The sequence below is a fragment of the Morus notabilis genome, unplaced genomic scaffold, assembly GCF_000414095.1.
Source record: "Morus notabilis unplaced genomic scaffold, ASM41409v2 Scaffold235, whole genome shotgun sequence".
In the NCBI taxonomy this organism is placed as follows: Eukaryota; Viridiplantae; Streptophyta; class Magnoliopsida; order Rosales; family Moraceae; genus Morus; species Morus notabilis.
In genome coordinates this window covers 397,803-415,759 of record NW_010360036.1, presented here as the reverse complement: position 1 = coordinate 415,759, position 17,957 = coordinate 397,803, and the positions used below count along the sequence as shown (strand labels likewise).

Sequence of the window (17,957 nt, the reverse complement as noted above, 5' to 3'; positions counted from 1 at the left end):
CCTATTAAAATTTTTCATCACCATTGAATTTTTATTAAAATACTATCTAAATACAAATTTAAGTTTTGACTACATAAACTCAAAAAGATTCTCAATTCAAATCATAACTCAAATATGCACATCCAACACAAACTCAAGTTACAACTTCAACTCAAGTTATAGCTCAAACTCAACTCAAGATCACCACTCAAGTCACCCTAACTCAAAAATGCAAAAGGACAACCCTTAATTTTCCGTCCTTATATATATAAAGGGAGAGACATGCATGCATAATATAGGATGCACTAACTTGATATATGCTTAATCTTAACGTTGTTACATAATTATTTATAAATATATGGATTACGTGTTTCGCATCAAAACTTTGTATCTCTCAGTCATGGTTTTAGTGTCACGAGTTTTACCAAAGCTACACCCAACATGGCTTAAGTATTGGTCACACCCACAACAACAACACAAGCCAGATATATTTACTACTATAATTGACCTAGAATCTCAACAACAGGTCAATAATATTACAAGTATAACTACAACAAATATTTCTTCTTCATCACTTTCTCATCATGCTTACGCTGCTCAGTCTCTTCATCAAAATAGAGACGCAAGACATGTGATCATGGCGTTTTGTTTCACTTCGGTGCTCGAAATAGCCCTCCAATCTAGTTCGCAATCGCAGCCCGCCGCCGCTGCGGCCAGAGTGCACCATCTTTCTCAATTAATATTTGATCTGCTTTCTGTTGCCATTTTGCTGACTTTCTCTGCTCTCTTCATCTCAAACTACATCAACTCCAGGTTCCACATTGCCGCCGCGTTTTTGGAGCAAGTCGCCATTTTCTTCTCGGTCACCGCGTTCTTCGTCGCGGTCTCGATCCATTTCCCGGTGTGCCTCAAGTGTGTTAACTGGGCCATCTATGCCGTCTCCTTGTTCATTGTTTGGTTTAGCAACAAAAATGATGGAGTTTTCTTTTCGAGATCCTAGGTAGCTAGCTGGACTTATTGATATATGTTTAGTATAAATAATGCATGCATTTTGTTTTGTCGCAGTACTTAACGTTGGAGACATGGTTATGAATTATTGTGTGTGTTTTTTTTTTTCAAGAAACACCTTTTGTTTTTTCTTTTTCCTTTTTGGAAGGAGAAAAAAAGCTTAGACGGTATTTGTAAAAAAGAGAGACAGAAAAAATGCAACGATAAAAAAAAATAGTACTACTATATATGTAAAGAGGATTTTGAATCGATCTCTCATCCAATCTGTATCTTTTATAATCCTTCCTTCCAAACAAACCTTAAGTCTTATAATTCATCCATTAATCCTTCTACCCTGGTGCCCATCAACCAAAGGCCTTATAAGTTTCAAGGCATACGTTTGATTACAACTAGGGTGGAGTCAGAATTTTAATTGAGGGAGGGCTAAACTAAAAACGTGAAAAATGCTAATAAAATCAACTCCTAATATTTTTAGATGAATAGTATATATATATATATATATATAGACTATTGAACATACTTGAGTAATAAAGGTTTTAGCAAGTAAATTGGATAAGAAAAACTATTTAGGAGGTAAATAATATCTATGAGAAAATAGTAGCTGTAAGTGCCAGAAGAGGAAAAAAAATCTTTAAGTATGCAGGGCACATTTAAATGAAAACATATAACTTCAATAAGGCAAATTAGAGAAAATGTGCATGTGAGAAAGTCGTAATTGAGAGGGTTGTTTGAAAATAAATTCTTAATTAGGGACACATTTTGAGAAAAAAATATTTTAATGTGCCATTTTTTATATAGCTTAAGGCCCATTTAGTTTATTGATTCGAGTTTTTAATTCGAGTTGATATGTGACTTTATGTGAGAGCTTTTTACTATAGCAAAAAAGTCAGATGTGACTGTTTCTGAGAGCTTTTTACTGCAGCAAAACTTGAATTTCAAACTCGAATCGGTGAAATGAACAATGCCTTAGATTATATCTAAAAATATTTTAGAATGGACCAATTTAAAAGAAAAATTATTTTCATAAGAATAAATTAGAGAAAAAATCAGTTAGGTACATTTAAAGTAAGATTTAATAAGAAAATATCAAGAGGACAATAAGAAATAATATCATTTGAGATTAGATTTTGTGAGGATATATTTAAAATTTTTATTAATAAAAGGGGCAAATATGAAAATTTTTTAAAAATATATATACTAAAAATCAAATATCAAAAATCTAAGGGGGCATATACCCGGGCCTTACCTCCCTCCGCCGCTGACTACGTGATATATATGTATATATGTGTGTGTGGGGCCTATAATTAGGGTACCGTATTTTTGTTCTCTAATAGATTAATTATCGCATTATTTAAGAAGTGTTTATTTTCTATATTCATTTTTAATTTTAAATTATAATTTATAATTTTTTACAGTATTTATTTTTTATAAAAAATATACATAAAATTAAAATAATTTTAAATTATAATTTTAAATTTATAAATTAAACGTCGAATTAAATACCTATTGGATTATACGACCCATAAGCATACCATATTTCGTTCTCTATAATTTCTCAAACGCTTATTGTACGTACACATCATTAAAACAGAATTCTAACTAGCCGACATGACTAAAGTGCGAAACTTCACTACAGATTTTTCCCTTTATTAAAGAGAGAGAGAGAGAAAAAAAGTACGTAAAAAGGAGAAAAGAAGATCATGTGATATCTGCGTTGACCAACAAAAATAAACGAAAGTGCAGTGAAATTATTCTTACCAGTTAGTTTACTTTGGCCGTTTGTAGAGTTTTGTTTTTTCTTTTAATTAATATAGAGGAAAATAAATAAAAACTATGTTTTTTTAGGGGAAAACATTGTTTTTTTAGTGAGAGTTTGACACTACATTTTTAAAAAGAGAAAACGATATTATAAAATTTTCCAAAAAGCAATTAAAAAATTATAATAAATTTTTATAATGTCTGAGATGTAAGTTTTTAAATTTGTTCGGAATAGTCTTTTTTAGAAGTCACATTTCGCAGTTTTAATTGGAAGCACTTATGTCAAATATCCAACGCTTTTATAAGTTTAGTTTTTGGGCTCAAAAAACCAAAAATAACTCTTGCTACAAACCATCCAAACTCTTCTATCAAATGAATGTTTTTTTTTTTTTTTTTCTTTCTTCAAATCCTTTCGTTTAACTTTTTTGTTTGATTATTTGAGTACTTGTATACTATTGTTGAGTTTTCCATTTTCCTCTACTAGTTTGGTAATAAGTAATGAACTACTCGTAAAACTAAACAAAACGTTGTAACAGCACAGGACTTTTCATACAAAAAAGTTATGTTTGTATGCACCAGACATGTTTGACGTATATTTTCTATGAAAAAACTGTAAGCATTAATATAACTTTCTAATTTTTCCCTATATATATATATAGCTCTTAATAATATTCTCTCTGCATAAAAATCCATATCGACAATTCTTTATTTATATGTATTTTTTCTCTTTGCTGGAAGCAAATTACCGTGATAATTTCTTTTGTACTCGTGCGAGATGAGAGATGGTTTTTCTTTTTCAAACAACTAAGCTATAGAATAATGAATCACAATTGTTTACTAATACATATAAAAACTGTCCAAATAAAGTCTATATATATAGAAATGATATCAGTGTGCAATAGGATTTGCAACAAATTCATTATCAGCTGCCTTGGACAGTCCTAGTACGTACTACTAAATACTAGCTATACTAGAACCTTGAAGCCGGCAAGGTGTTAGCGGAGAGAAAATGGGAGAAGAGAGAAAGAGACTGATGGGGAGCAAGGACCGGGACCTGGTGGCCTGCACCTCTCACGGTGGTTAGAGTGAGGCCGCCCTCGTACACCTCTACCCATCCCGCAACTTGGCCCTTGTGAAACCAAGCCCTCCACTCTTCCTTTATTTTCAATCCCATTTTCTTTATGCTATATCTCGTCGATGTTATAGGGACCCTCCCATCAGTATCACCGCTGTATCATCACCAATATCGTCATCATCATTAATCTTCATCTCTCAAAATTTAGAATACAATTACTTTAACATGACTAGTAATTTTTATGGAAATTGATAATAGTAGGGTACACATTAGATTTCGACAGATATTGTATCATATAGTGCTTATAATTAGAGAATTAATCAGTACTTGTAAATAAGTATATACAAGTTATACGTACCTATAGACCCAAATACGAAGGCCAGCTTGTAAGAGTCTTCGAATGATGGGGAGAACAGTGTCAGGTGAGTCCTTCCACTTCCCAATAACGCCACTGCAAGCATCCAAACAGAAACTCATCATATATTATATGCTCTTTTTTTTTTTTTGGGGGATGGGCAGTAAATGTACGACATCATGATGAGATCCATTATTGGAATGCACAAACTCAAGCAGATCCTTTTGACTTTTTAGTACAAAAATTCGTGTCATAATTGATTTATTATTTGTTGTTGTATTTTTTTATAAAAAATACATATAAATTAAAAATAATTCTAAAACCGTTAACTAAACGTCCACTAAATCAAATCGTATATCATTTGACTTTTGCAGTAAGAAAATATTCGCAGGTATTTCATTTGGAATGCACAAACTCAAGCAGATCCTTTTGACTTTTTAGTACAAAAATCCGTGTCATGATTGATTTATTATTTATTGTTGTATTTTTTTATAAAAAAATACATATAAATTAAAAATAATTCTGAAACCGTTAACTAAACGTCCACTAAATCAAATCTAAATCAAATCGTATATCATTTGACTTTTGCAGTAAGAAAATATTCGCAGGTATTTCATTTTTTTGAAAGTTGGTATTTTATATTTTCCTTACATGCATACATCAGATTTTTACAATATGCCATGCACACTACCGGTAATATTTTATTCTAAAATCATTAGATTTATTTCAAAAACTGTATGCTGTATATACTTTTAAATTTTAACGCCTTTCACAATCCATTCACTAAAAAGTCACTATAAATCAATACGTTACTTCCATGCACCATTTGAATATAAACAGTCATACCAAGTACTTCTTCACACATATGTCTAGCATATCTTTAAGTTTGCTTAATTCATTTTTTTTTTCAGGAAAAAAATTAATTGATATTCACTCACGACTTTTTGACAACTATTTTGGTCATTTACAGTATAAGGAGACCGAAAAAATCATGAAGAAAGCTTTTGATTTCAGATGAATTCATTGTAGTTGTCTGGAAAAGAATCGAGGAGGGTGAAACAGTTGAAAATGAGGTATCAAGAATCCTTTATGCAACATGATCATTTATTATGTTAGACCTTTTTTTTTAAAAAAAAAAAAAAAAAAAAAAAAAAAAAAAAAAAAAAAAAAACAGAATTTTGCTAAAAAAGTTACAGTTAGTGGATTCTCTCTCCTCTCTCTCTCTCTCCCTAAGGCCCAGGACTACTCTGCTTTCTGTACATACGCACAGAGAATCTAAATTGAAGATGCCAGTTTTCACGACACCAAAGAAATCAATTTCTCAATATTTATATTAACCCACTATAATAATTAGGAGAATTTTCCGGTAGCCACTGAAAGAATGAATAACGGAAAAGATTATATTTTCAACCATCATATATCTATTAAAAACTGTCTGTTTTATATGTATTTTTTTTAATTTAAAAAAAAATTTAATCTAATTCAACAATCATAAATTAACCTTACAAATAAAGAAGTCATATTAAAGAAAGACCCTAATAACTAAATAGTAATGCAATTAATTATCATTTACGTTGCATATAATCATTTGAGTCAGTTTGTCGTCTTAAGACAAACTACATATTGTTGTTTGGAACACTATTTATATAACTTTAAGGGGTTAATTAAAAAATTGTATTAAATGAGAGCTAATAAATGAGTTAAAACGCGGATATTAAATGTACCTGCAAGGAGAGTAAGAATAGGAAAGCTGAGTGACATTGGCATGTAGGGCCCTCTGAACATCCTCTCTGTTGAAAAATCTAACGGCGTAATCCTCTGTGCATGGATCGTATCCTGATGGTAGCCAATGCCAAAGGTCCTGAATTCCAGACAAATTTATTTTTATTATTATTATAACATAAAAGACAAACCTTTAATATTGCTACTTATTTTCTGTCGCTTTCTCATTCAATTTTCATGAGTAGCAACTTGTTATAGGTGCAGCCGATCAATTAATAGCCAACAGCTTGCGCATGCATGCTACTAGTATACACCCACATGCACAACTGAATTCTGAAGTTATATTTATCACTGTTATATGATCTTCGTAATATACATACATCTCATACATATATATCTATATATATATCACTTTTTATTCGGAAGGCTTTTATGAAGATTAACCTAGATGGCTTTATATTTAGTGCGGTTTCTGATATGGTGGCTAATTTTGGCTTTTTTTTTTTTTTTTTTGCTTTCGGGTTGACTTTATTTTTGTTTTTTCTTTTATTTTCATATTAATAATTTCGAGTGGAGGGTTTGATTTAGGATGAGCTTGTTAGTGGGTGCCAACTTAATTGAGATGTATTAGCAAATTTTGATATTAGTTATATCCTTTCTTATTCTTTACTTAATATATATATATATATCACCTTTTCCAATAATAGTTATTATTATTATACAAGGTGGCAATTGGCATACATTTTTAAGGCTAGAATATATAAATCATAATTAAGCGTATTTCAATCAAATAGTAGGACACATGAAATCTAATAAAAAATTTACAGGAACGTAGAATTTTTAAATAGAATTCTTTTGAAGTATTTGAGTTAAGGGATATGTATATATATATATATATGTATGTATCTATATATATATATATATGTACTCACGTGTTTTGTGAAGAGGCGAGGTGCAACATTAAGAAGCTTTGGAGAAGTAATTCCTTTGTTAGAATTGATGCAGATTGGTGTGTAGATGCTATATATATCGATTTCAGAGTAAGCTTCTAAGAAGTCTCTGACATGGATTGCACAATTTGCTTCTGCTTGCTTATCTACATTTTTAGAATCACATTCCTTCACTATGCTATTGTAGAGCTTGTCTGAGATTATGGCGTGGCTCCATGCATACTCAAATATTCCATTGCTATCTGTTTCCTCGTTGATCACAGCATTTCCAATCTTTTTGTTTTTCAATCACAATCACAGATTTTCGTTAGGAGATCGAATAATTAATTAATTATAGCTTTTGCATGGCTAAAATATAAATGTTTTTGAAATACGTACTACTATATATAAGATCACTTTAATCTACGTATAAGGTTAAATGGATGAATAATAAACTTACCATGAAACCTTTGAGATTGATGAATGAATCTTTGTTGGCTCCGTTGTTTCTCTCATAAATGAGGTCAGCAAGTTGAGGAACATAATGACCTTGAATAATATATATGGAAAGAAAAATGCAACAAAGGAATAATTAATTTGATTAAAATGATAATTTGAGGTTAAAGGAAATAATCATGAATGGATGAAAGAATACCGAGACGTTAATAACCGATGCCAAGTTTCTCTAATATCAACTACCCTATCTTCATTAATTACTTAAAAAATGTAATAATAATATCGTATGTATATGTTATATATATATATATATTACCTGCATAGCTCTCCCCAGCCAGATAGAAATCATGAGACCTGAAGCTTGGAAACCTTTTAAACCATCCAATCAAGAAAGCGTAGGAATCTTCAGCGGTGACTCTATCACCAAGCTCATGCAAATCCTTTGAGTTGTTTGTGTATGAAAACCCTACACCCACTGGTGCCTCAAGGAACAACATGTTTGCGGCTGAAGATCATTGTCACAAAGTTCAAAAGATAAAAATTTAGGAACAAGGCCAAAAATATACAGGATAATATTGTTTGAAATTACCTATATTTATATCGATGAAAGATAACCGTTTGGTTCATAGGTTTGAATAAATATTTAAATTTTGTGAGAAAAAATATTGTAACAAAAAAATTTAAACAGTAATTTAAATTTATAAAACAAACGGGAGCGTATATGATTATCAGAGTAGTACTGAAAGATAAATGAAGTTCACCAGCTATAGGCAGTACTTGCCTTTGTTCCAGGAGAATTTGTTGAGAATTAGGCTTCCATTGCCTCGGACAAGAAATGGGCCAAGTTCTTGTGCAGCTCCGTAGGCTATGGATGAGCATCCAGGTCCTGAAAATTTAATTTAATTTGAATTTTTAAGTGATCAATTCCAACTCATGATCCTGTACGTTCTATAGTATAACTACACATTAATTAACTACATTAGTACTTGTCAACATTATTTAAGCAGTGATTTTGTAGTCCAATTATTGCAATAGTATTAATAGATGTATTTATACCCGATCGTCCTATTCTTTGCCTATATAATATTCAAAGAGTCTAACATAGAATATTAGCATGTCACCAAGAGGGAGAAATTAAGAAAAGATAAAGTTAAAAAAAAATGTGAGGGATCTAAAAAAAACATATGCATCTTGATATATGCCAGTATAACATTGTTGACAAGTGTCGGATCTTAAAAATTGTGACAGAGTCATAAATATGAGAGTCAAATAGTCTGACAAATGTAATTTTTTCTCATATGTTTGTGTAACATCAATCATAAATGTGTCTAATACTTAATTTATTTAAGTGTAATACTAACATCAATCATAAATGTGTCTAATACTTAATTTATTTAAGTGTAATACTAACATCAATCATAAATGTGTCTAATACTTAATTTATTTAAGTGTAATACTAATATTACATGTGTGAATTATATTTATTGAATATTATACTAAAATAAATTAAGTTTTACATACATGTACGAAAAATTTTACACAAATATATAAAAAAATTATACATGCCTGACTGATTTGAATGATGTACTTAAGACAATTCCATAATTTTTTTTATCAATGCATGGAATTCGTGAGAGTTGGACTGGGTCCGACTCTGACATATGTTGTGGCTTTTTATGGCAGACATGTTCTGGCACAAGATTGGCTCGTAAGGTTGAGACGAAGTAAATTATTTATTGGGACTATTCACCAAAAATTAAAAAAGAAAAATATTAATGCAAAAAGTCTAAAGTCACCATTATCTTCATGCTAAAAGCAAATGACAGTGTGCATCGTTGAAAGTGTCACGGATGATCAAATTATTGTTAAGTAAATTTTTTGTGGCGTTACTGTTGGTTAGTCACCGTGATCAACGGCTGCTATATGATGAGTACTGATCATAACATGTGATCTAAATCGATCAAAAAACATGTGGCCCACAACCTTTGACAAAATTGAAAGTTGGTGGTACTAATGATTATCAGTTGTCAAATTTAAAAGAGTAATGTTATTAAACACCGGTAGTATTCAGCACTATTAATTAATAGAATATGAGTCTTAGAATAAAATTTACAGATGAAGTTCATTTTCTATTAGTGATAATACTTAGTGATAGTGATTTTTCATCACGTTGTTTCTCAGTTACCAAATCAATTATTAAATTCCTTTTTTCCCTGAAAGTGAAACGTAGCTTGGTTAAGGTAAAAAAAGAGTTGCAAAAAACAAAAAAGAGAACAAAGAGTTGACAACACCACATCATCTTAAATTTCAGCCAAAAAAAAAATGAAGATAGAAAATCTGTAGTGGTCAGTCGTAGTTAGAGAACGAAGGGCTTTATTTCTTTCTTTTGTTTTATTTTATTTTATTTTTATTTTTATTTTTCACTTTAAAAGAAAAAAAGAAACGAAGGGCTTTTCTGCGAGTGTGTGAAAGACATATAGGGCTTGTTCAGTTATATTTTTAAATTATGGTGACTTAAGTACTTAGATCTTAAGTTGAATTTGAGTTCTAACTTGAATGTAACTTAAGTTTGCATTTAGTTGTGTACATTTGAGTTGTGATTTGAGATGAGAATCTTTTTGAGTTTGTGTTTGGATGGGTCAAAATTTGAGTTTATATTTAGATATTATTTTAATAAAAACTCAATGATGATGAAAAATTTAATAGGGTATATGGGTGGAGTTTTATCGTCTCTTCGTTGTAAAAGCATAAAAAAGAATCATCTCAATCAGAATTAAAACGAAAAAAGTATAACGTTTTTAAGAATAATAATAGAAAAAATATTGTTCATTAACTTGAGTTTCAATTTAGAAACTTTAGTTTAAGGAGAAACTTAAACTCATATTTTAACCACAAACTCAAGTTCAAACTCAAATTTTACAAAAGAATATGAACTTAAATAAAGTTGTAATTTGAGTTCAAATTTTTTTAAAATTTGAGTGCAAACGAACAAACCAATAATTGCTTATGAGCCATTACTGTGGCGCAGTAGGTAGGGGATCCCAACTCTAGCTAGAAGAGAACCGTTGATTGCTTAGTACTACTATTTTCTTTATTATTTTTTCTTCATCTTGTTTTTTTTTTTTTTTTTTTGCAAGTGAAAGTACATAAAGCGCAGGGAGAAGAATTCACTTTTTTTTATACTTTTACTGCAAATTTTAAATTACACACACAATAGGTTATATATAGCACAATCTACTCTTTGATCTTTAATCATGTTATTGTATTAATGCAAAATGATAAAGAAGATGGAGAAATTTGTAAATATTCTTGTAAAACCCACCGAAGGGTTTATCTGTAAGAGAGTGAGAATTAGGCTACGCCGCCATGGCTACTGTGGAGTTTGGTGCATGGTAGGTAATAAATGGATGTGCCAATTCTAAATGACATTATTATAATAGATAAGCATTTTGTTGCTTAATTAATGTACTTTTTTTTTTTTTTTCAATTTTCTCATTTAGAAACAACAACAGGGAAAGTAACAAAGACTAGTCTAAAGAGAGTTCACTTTTACTTTATTATTATTATTATTTATTATTATTATTATTATTATTATTATTTTGTAAAACATACCATATCATCTCTTTCATCTTTTCACATATCACATCCATAAAATTAAAAAAAAAAAAAAAACAAACAAACAAACTAAGAAATGGTAAAGAAGAAATATAGATAGAGAAATTAAGAAGAAGCAAAACTAAATATTCATAGAGGGAGCATATATTAATTAAAGAAGAGAAAAGAGATAAATAAAATTGCACCTCCATTGAGCCAAAGAACGAGAGGTTTGTGGGGAGAGTTTTGTTGGGCGTGAAAGAACCAGTAGAACAAAGCCTTGTGACCTTTAATAGGGTCAAGTTTGATGTAGCCAGAGTAGTGCCGGAACTTCACCGGCGGTTGTCCCGGCAAGTCTTTCACTCTGTCAGCTTCTCTTTGCGCTTCTTCTTCATGATCCTCAAACACTTGTCTTCCGGCGGTGACTAAACTGCCGGAGATTAACAAACAGCAGTAAAGAAACATGAATAGTTTCCATACTAGGGCCATAACAATAAAAATCCAAGTTTGATATGTATGAAAACAAAACGTTAAAAGACAATGTAAATGCTCTCTCTGATTCCAGAAGAGAAGAGAGAAGACAGAGAGAGTTTGAAAGCTAACTCCGAGGAGTGTGAGAGCTAGCTATATACAAATTACAAGGACGTGGGGACAATATGATGTGAAATTTATTATTATTGTTATTAGCTTTATTTTGGCGAATGTGGGACATCATTAAAACGACTGGACCTCTTTCTTGCTACTACTGTCTCTTTCTTCTTTTTTTTTCTTCTTTTTTTTTTCTTTTGTAAGAGTTCACGCTCCTTCAATTAGTTTACCATCGGTCGGTGAAGAATGGCCCACGGAGAAGAAAGAAAAAAAAAAACTGAAATTACCTAATTGATATATTTAATTAAAAATATATTAATAAAAAATAAGAAATAAAAATCTATATTCATGCACTCTAAAAGAGTATATATCTTATTTCTCTAAAAAAATTAACAAAGATACAAATAGAAGCCCTTTAAAAAAATGTTTAGCTATATCGTATTAACTTTTAGTTCTCTCAAAGTATTTCAGCAAAAAATATATATATATATCTCAAAGTATAAAGGTATATTTGGGCTAACTGCGCTTTTCAATATTACACTATTTTCAGAATAAAAAAAATCAAATTATATAGAAATTGTCTTAAGTTAGTATGCATGTGTAATAATATTTGTACGTATACACTCAGTTTTTACGCATGGACATACGCAAAAAAAAAAAAAAAAAAAAAAAAAAGTACGAACGAGTGATATTACATGTTCGTTAAAAAAAAAAAGCACATATACAGAAAATAATGAGGCAGCTCAATGTTGTCTAAATTGGAGTTGGGTGTGGATAGTTCAAGAGCATGCGATTTGTGACCGAATTACAACACATTTTCCAAACTTACTTGTGGCAACCTTCCAGCGGCCCAACGGCCTATAACGCTAGTCATTACTTCATGTACTAGTACTAGAAAGTAAGCCCACAACCCAAAGCGGCGAAGAACAAATAAAATTTGCTACAAATGCCGGCTAACGGCCTTATTCCTGCATGTAAGAACTTAGTAATGGAGAAGGTGATAGCCGATTTTTTTTTTTCCCTCCAAAAAAGGGTTTCGTAAAAATCTGCCTAAAAGACATTAATAAGCAATGCCACTAGTTATAAGAGAACCAAATCAGTGCTCACAACTACCACTCCCTCCAGCAAAGTCTACTCCCAATGACTCAAATATTGTTGGGAAGACACCACATGCGAAACTGACTAAACACATTTTAAGAGCCCAACTTGACCCAAAAGGTTAACCTATTAAGTCTTGAATCATATGTATATAAATCACTTCACATTCTCATCCACTTTTCATGTGAGACAATACACATGCATTTTTCTCAACAAATATGAACCTGTTGAAATTTATTGCTTTTTTTTAATAACTCAAGTACAACATGACTACAGAATATGACGCTTACATATTTCTACTTGTAAAACTCACTAATTACAGAAGAAACACTAATAACTTTTAGAAAAAGCAATAATAATAATAATAATAATAATAATAATAATAATAATAATAGAAACAACGTAAATAATCAAGAAAATGGTCTAACAATTATTCCACATCTAACTCAATTTTAGAGCATAGTGTTCAGATTCTCTCAAGTTCTAAAAATGATAAACAAAAAGAAAAAAAACAAAACAAAACTTGAACGACAACGGACAAGAAAATGTTCATAGAAATTACTATCGTACATCTTCATGTTTTCTAATCTCAACACTTAAGCTATCAAACCCAAAAGTACTTGTACTTGTAGAATTACTGCCATGGATGCCTTGAACCCCGGATGTTTTTAGAAAGTGTTCGGTCTCTCCCGAACTTAAATTGTGATCATCTTTTTCCCATGGATGAATCCTCGCCTTCTCTTTAAGTGCCTCTAACTCGATTGCCACTTCCTTCATAGTAGGTCTGTCCTCTCCTCTCACTCTTAAGCAACTTTTTGCAACATTAGCAACCACTTTTAGCTGCTCAACAATATTTTCATTATTGACAAGATTCTCGTCAAGAATCCGGAGTAGTTGATGATCCTGTTTCATAGACGAGACAAAGTACGTGGCCAAGTTCCTATCACATTCCACCCTTTGAAAAGACAATGCCTTTTGACTAGTTAATATCTCTGCCAAGACCACTCCAAAGCTATAAACATCACTCTTTTCTGTTAGTTGGCTAGTATGAAAATATTCAGGATCTAAATAACCGAGTGTTCCTTGCACTAAAGTGGTTAATTGAGTTTGATCAAGAGGAACCAACCTGGAAGCTCCGAAATCCGAAACTTTCGCGTTGTAATTCTCATCCAATAGTATGTTTGCGGTCTTGATGTCTCTGTGTATGATTGGCATAGAAGTCGAAGAGTGCAAGTACGCAATTGCACCGGCGGTTTCTGCTGCTATTTTGAGACGCATTTCCCACGAAAGTTGGAAATATTGGCCTCTTGTGTCATGAATGTGCTCAAAAAGAGTTCCATTAGTAATGAACTCGTAAACTAACAATGGAACTTCAGTTTCCAAGCAACAACCTAGGAGTTTGACCACATTCCGATGGTTTATCTGAGAGAGTACTTTGACCTCGTTGATGAATTGCTCTATTTGGCTTTGATTACCAATTTTAGACTTTTTAATAGCAACAACCTTGTTATCTGCCAATACTCCTTCGTAAACTGTTCCATAACCTCCTTGGCCAAGTACTCTTTTTACGTCATAGTTATTGGTGGCCTTATTCAGCTCATCTGCGGTGAAAATCTTGGTCATCCCTGTGGACCCCCTATCAGTACTAGGGAGTTGTTGCAAAAGTAACCCACCATTTTGTTCAAAGAATTTCTGTTTAAGTTTGATGAGTCTTCTTTTCTTCAAACCCCAGTAAACCCAAGTGCCTCCCACAAGCAATGCCAACAGACATATGCATATTACTGTACAATAAAAGTTCGAAAAATTTTCAGCACAAAAGGTTAAAGTCATGAGATCGAGGAGGAAAATCTCGCATGATCTGCTGGTCAAATTTATTTAATATAAATTATTAGAAGTGAAAAAAAAAATCCAAAAGAATGAGTATCAAATATTTTTATGGAATAAAAATTCAAATCTGTCTTTTGTTTTATTTAAATTTTTGTTCTATCCTATATATATATCTTTTCATGAATGTTATTGAAACCCCTAAATTGACACTAGCGTATTTTGGTCCTTTCAAAAACTTGTTTTCAGTGAATGAAAAGTGGAGGATTTAGCACCATTCATAAAACGTAAGAGATGACCTCATTTAAATTTGTTGTGACATATAAAATATGACATTGGTCTTTGGTTCATACGCTGAACTTGCAACGATGAGATGACTTGTGTGGTAGCAAATCATTGACTATGACCAAAAGATAAGTCCTTATACAGATACTCTGCAAGCCCGTATTTCTGAGAGCTAAATAGTATTACGTGCTAATTTTATAATTAAGTTCTATTCATTCAACTGATTTGAATTTAAAATTTAAGTTTTATTACAGTAAAAAGCTCTTAGAAATAATTATATTTAACTTTTTTACTACAGTAAAAAGCTCTCACATACAACTACATCTCAACTCGAATTAAAAACTCAAATCAGCAAACTAAACGGGTCCTTAGTAGCATATATCAACTAATTAAGTTGGCCCACTAAAGTTAAATAAAAATTAGGAAAATAATATAAATATCTTTTAAAGTGTACGAGTCTCGATTTTTATCTTTCATTCTTGATTAATATCTTTTTAGTCAAATAACCATATTAATCAAAATAGTATTAATAAAAAATAAATGGTAAAAATCAAGATCCATAGGTAAATGCAGTAGTTCTTTCATAAAAAATAAAAAAAATAAAAAAAAAAGATTAGCACCTACTAATTTTACTTATTAGATATATATTAATATGACTAGGATATATAATATGGAAGCTTACATATCGCAATGTAAAATTTTTCTGCAGAGTTATCCTTGCCACCGTCTATCGGTACGCAACCTGTTCCATTTGTCCTCTCGTCCTTTTTGTATCCCTTGAAACAAGAGCAGTTAAAGCTTCCGAGCAAGTTGACGCATTTACTTGTAGTAGTGTTGCACGGATTTGGAGTACTTTTGCACTCATCGACATCTACATTTAACGGACGACTTCTCAATCGTTACATTTTCACAGTGGTTCTTATTAAATATAAAAATGTAATATTGTTAGGTGATAAGATTAATATAATTTTATTAGTTACTACGGATTTTTTTTGTCAATTATTTAATTTTATTTTATGACCCTCATATTAATATTTTACAATTAAAACAACCAAACTCACCAACGAATAAATATTGAGTAACCATTTAAATTATACCCTACATGTTTGTGTGTGTATATATGGAATATCAATGTTATCTTTTTTTTCTTTTGGTAAAAAAGCATTTATATATATATATATAATGTATTCCTAGCATTCTTAGTTAGATAAACTTTAGCAAACGTTAGATAAGATAAAAGTAAAATGCAAGAGTTCTTTGATAGGGTATATCAAAATTCAATCCTATTGCTCTATGCTGGGCTATTAGATTTTCATAACGGGAAAAGGAGACAGTCTCGATTTTTTACCTCTTACTTTTAATTAATATCTTTCTAGTCAAATAACTGTATTAATTAAAAGGTATTAATAATGAATAAATAATATAAATCAAAACTTATGCACTCTTAAAAGTACGTAAGTTTTCATAGCGGTTACTCATCAAATATAGAAATATGATAATGTGGTAAAATAAAAATGTAATTTCATTGTAATAAATTTTTTGTCAACTACTCAATTTTGTTTTACACCCATTAAGTAAATATCTTACTATTAAAACATCGTTGGTGTTCGTTTTAATAAAATAAACAAGTTTAATTTATTACCTTGACAACCATGGGGGAGATAACGGTTCCCTTGAAAACCATCGGGGCACTTGCAGCGATACCAACCAACTGGGTTAGTTGAGTCCAAGCAGTGACTGTTGCTCGCGAGGCAGGCATATGAACCCGTCAGGTTTTTCATGGCTTCTTTGCACGTGAGATTCGCAATAGCCCAGTCAAGCACCACAGGAAAGACGTCCTTCTGTAAGCGTTTAAGATCCGACCACGAGAAGTTGTAAACGCCGTCTTCCGCCACAAAGGCATAACCACACGGATTATCTTCATGAGTCAACAAACTGTAGTTGGACAAAGACCCAATCCGAACACCAATACCGTAGTCCACTACTCCTCCCGGGATATTCATCTGGCAACACCCAATTCCAGAGCAAGACCCGTTAACGGGGTCTTTTCCAATCTCGTCACAAAATGTAAAACATGCAGTTGCGTAGGTCTTTCCCGTTCGACCCGCTACTGTGCCGAACGTGTCGCAGCCGACGGCGGTGAACTTGTTGCGCGTGCTCAAGGGAAAAGTAGAATTTGTAATCGTATAATATTCAGAATAATGGACCGCGTATCCCGAGAGGTTTCTCGGTGGTTCGCTGTAGCAATGGCGGGAGATGAAGCCCGCCGCGCGCAATTCCCCGCTCTCCAAAGATATGTTGAGGATAGAAACGTTGCTGTTGGGGAAAAATGGTTGAGAGCTGTTAAGACTAGTAATGGTGTTGTTTGGAGTTTGGTTACAAGTGATGAGAAAGGACTTATCGTAGTAACACTCAGGAGAGGTACCAAATGGATAGGGAATGCTAACGGAGCCGCAGCTATTTGGACAGCCCGGCTTGGCAATATTCATCATGGGTTGTTGATGATCATCAGATGAAGTTGCTTTTGTGGCTAATAATACTATTATTGCTGCTGCTGCTACTACTACTAATTGTCGCTGGAGATGCAATGTTAATTCATGCACATTCTCCATAATGGGCTTTTCTTATATAATTTGACTAGTGCTTTCGTGGTGTAATGGATATCAAGTACTGGGTTCCGAATTCTTGAGGACCTTTTTAAAGGCAATTACTAGTCACATAATGCTAATTTGAAGATTAATGCCTTGAGTCCCACTGGCTAGTAGGACAACAAACTAATGTGGGTCCCACCTCAAAAGGCACCAATTTCCTGGAATCTCTCTCTATATATATATATATATACATATATATATAAGTTATAAGATTAAATGTTGTGTTTTGTCATGTATTGGAGGAATGAGCTACGAAAATGCCATGAAGGGTAAGCGCTTGTTGTTAAAATAAAAGAAATTAAGGGACTAAACAAAGACAGGTCTCGTTACAAGTAAACGATACATATGATAATTTTCGTGTTACATTTGGAGCCTTTAAAAAGAATATTCACCTATTTCTAAAACAGTAACGTACGCCAATGTACTTATCTACTTAGGAGTAGATTTTGTGGCTGATATCAAAACCAAGAATTTTCTTATAACCCATTCCTCACATCACTTATTACTTGATTTAGATGTACGGGAAAAACTGACAATCATAACAGAGACAACAATAACTATAATTCAATTTTAATTCCAACTTTGACAATTATATATATATATATATATATATATATACACTAGCGTCAAATATT

The 17,957-nt window shown here is 31.8% G+C and overlaps 2 protein-coding genes across 2 annotated transcripts; both read right to left on the bottom strand.

Annotated features, from left to right (window-relative positions):
- Positions 1-3,496: 3,496 nt before the first annotated feature.
- On the bottom strand, positions 3,497-11,459 carry LOC21401082 (serine carboxypeptidase-like 35). The gene is made up of 8 exons (XM_010095785.2): positions 11,083-11,459; positions 8,064-8,168; positions 7,599-7,787; positions 7,287-7,375; positions 6,830-7,120; positions 5,900-6,036; positions 4,179-4,271; positions 3,497-3,974 (listed from the first exon to the last, which is right to left on the bottom strand). The coding sequence occupies exons 1-8, from the start codon at positions 11,363-11,365 to the stop codon at positions 3,716-3,718; spliced, it is 1,446 nt and encodes a 481-aa protein (XP_010094087.2). The 5' UTR covers positions 11,366-11,459; the 3' UTR covers positions 3,497-3,715.
- A 1,664-nt stretch (positions 11,460-13,123) lies between these two features.
- LOC21401080 (wall-associated receptor kinase 2) lies at positions 13,124-17,283 on the bottom strand. The gene is made up of 3 exons (XM_010095783.1): positions 16,314-17,283; positions 15,354-15,542; positions 13,124-14,343 (listed from the first exon to the last, which is right to left on the bottom strand). Exons 1-3 carry the CDS (start codon positions 17,281-17,283, stop codon positions 13,124-13,126), a joined length of 2,379 nt encoding a protein of 792 aa, XP_010094085.1.
- Between the last annotated feature and the right edge of the window lie 674 nt (positions 17,284-17,957).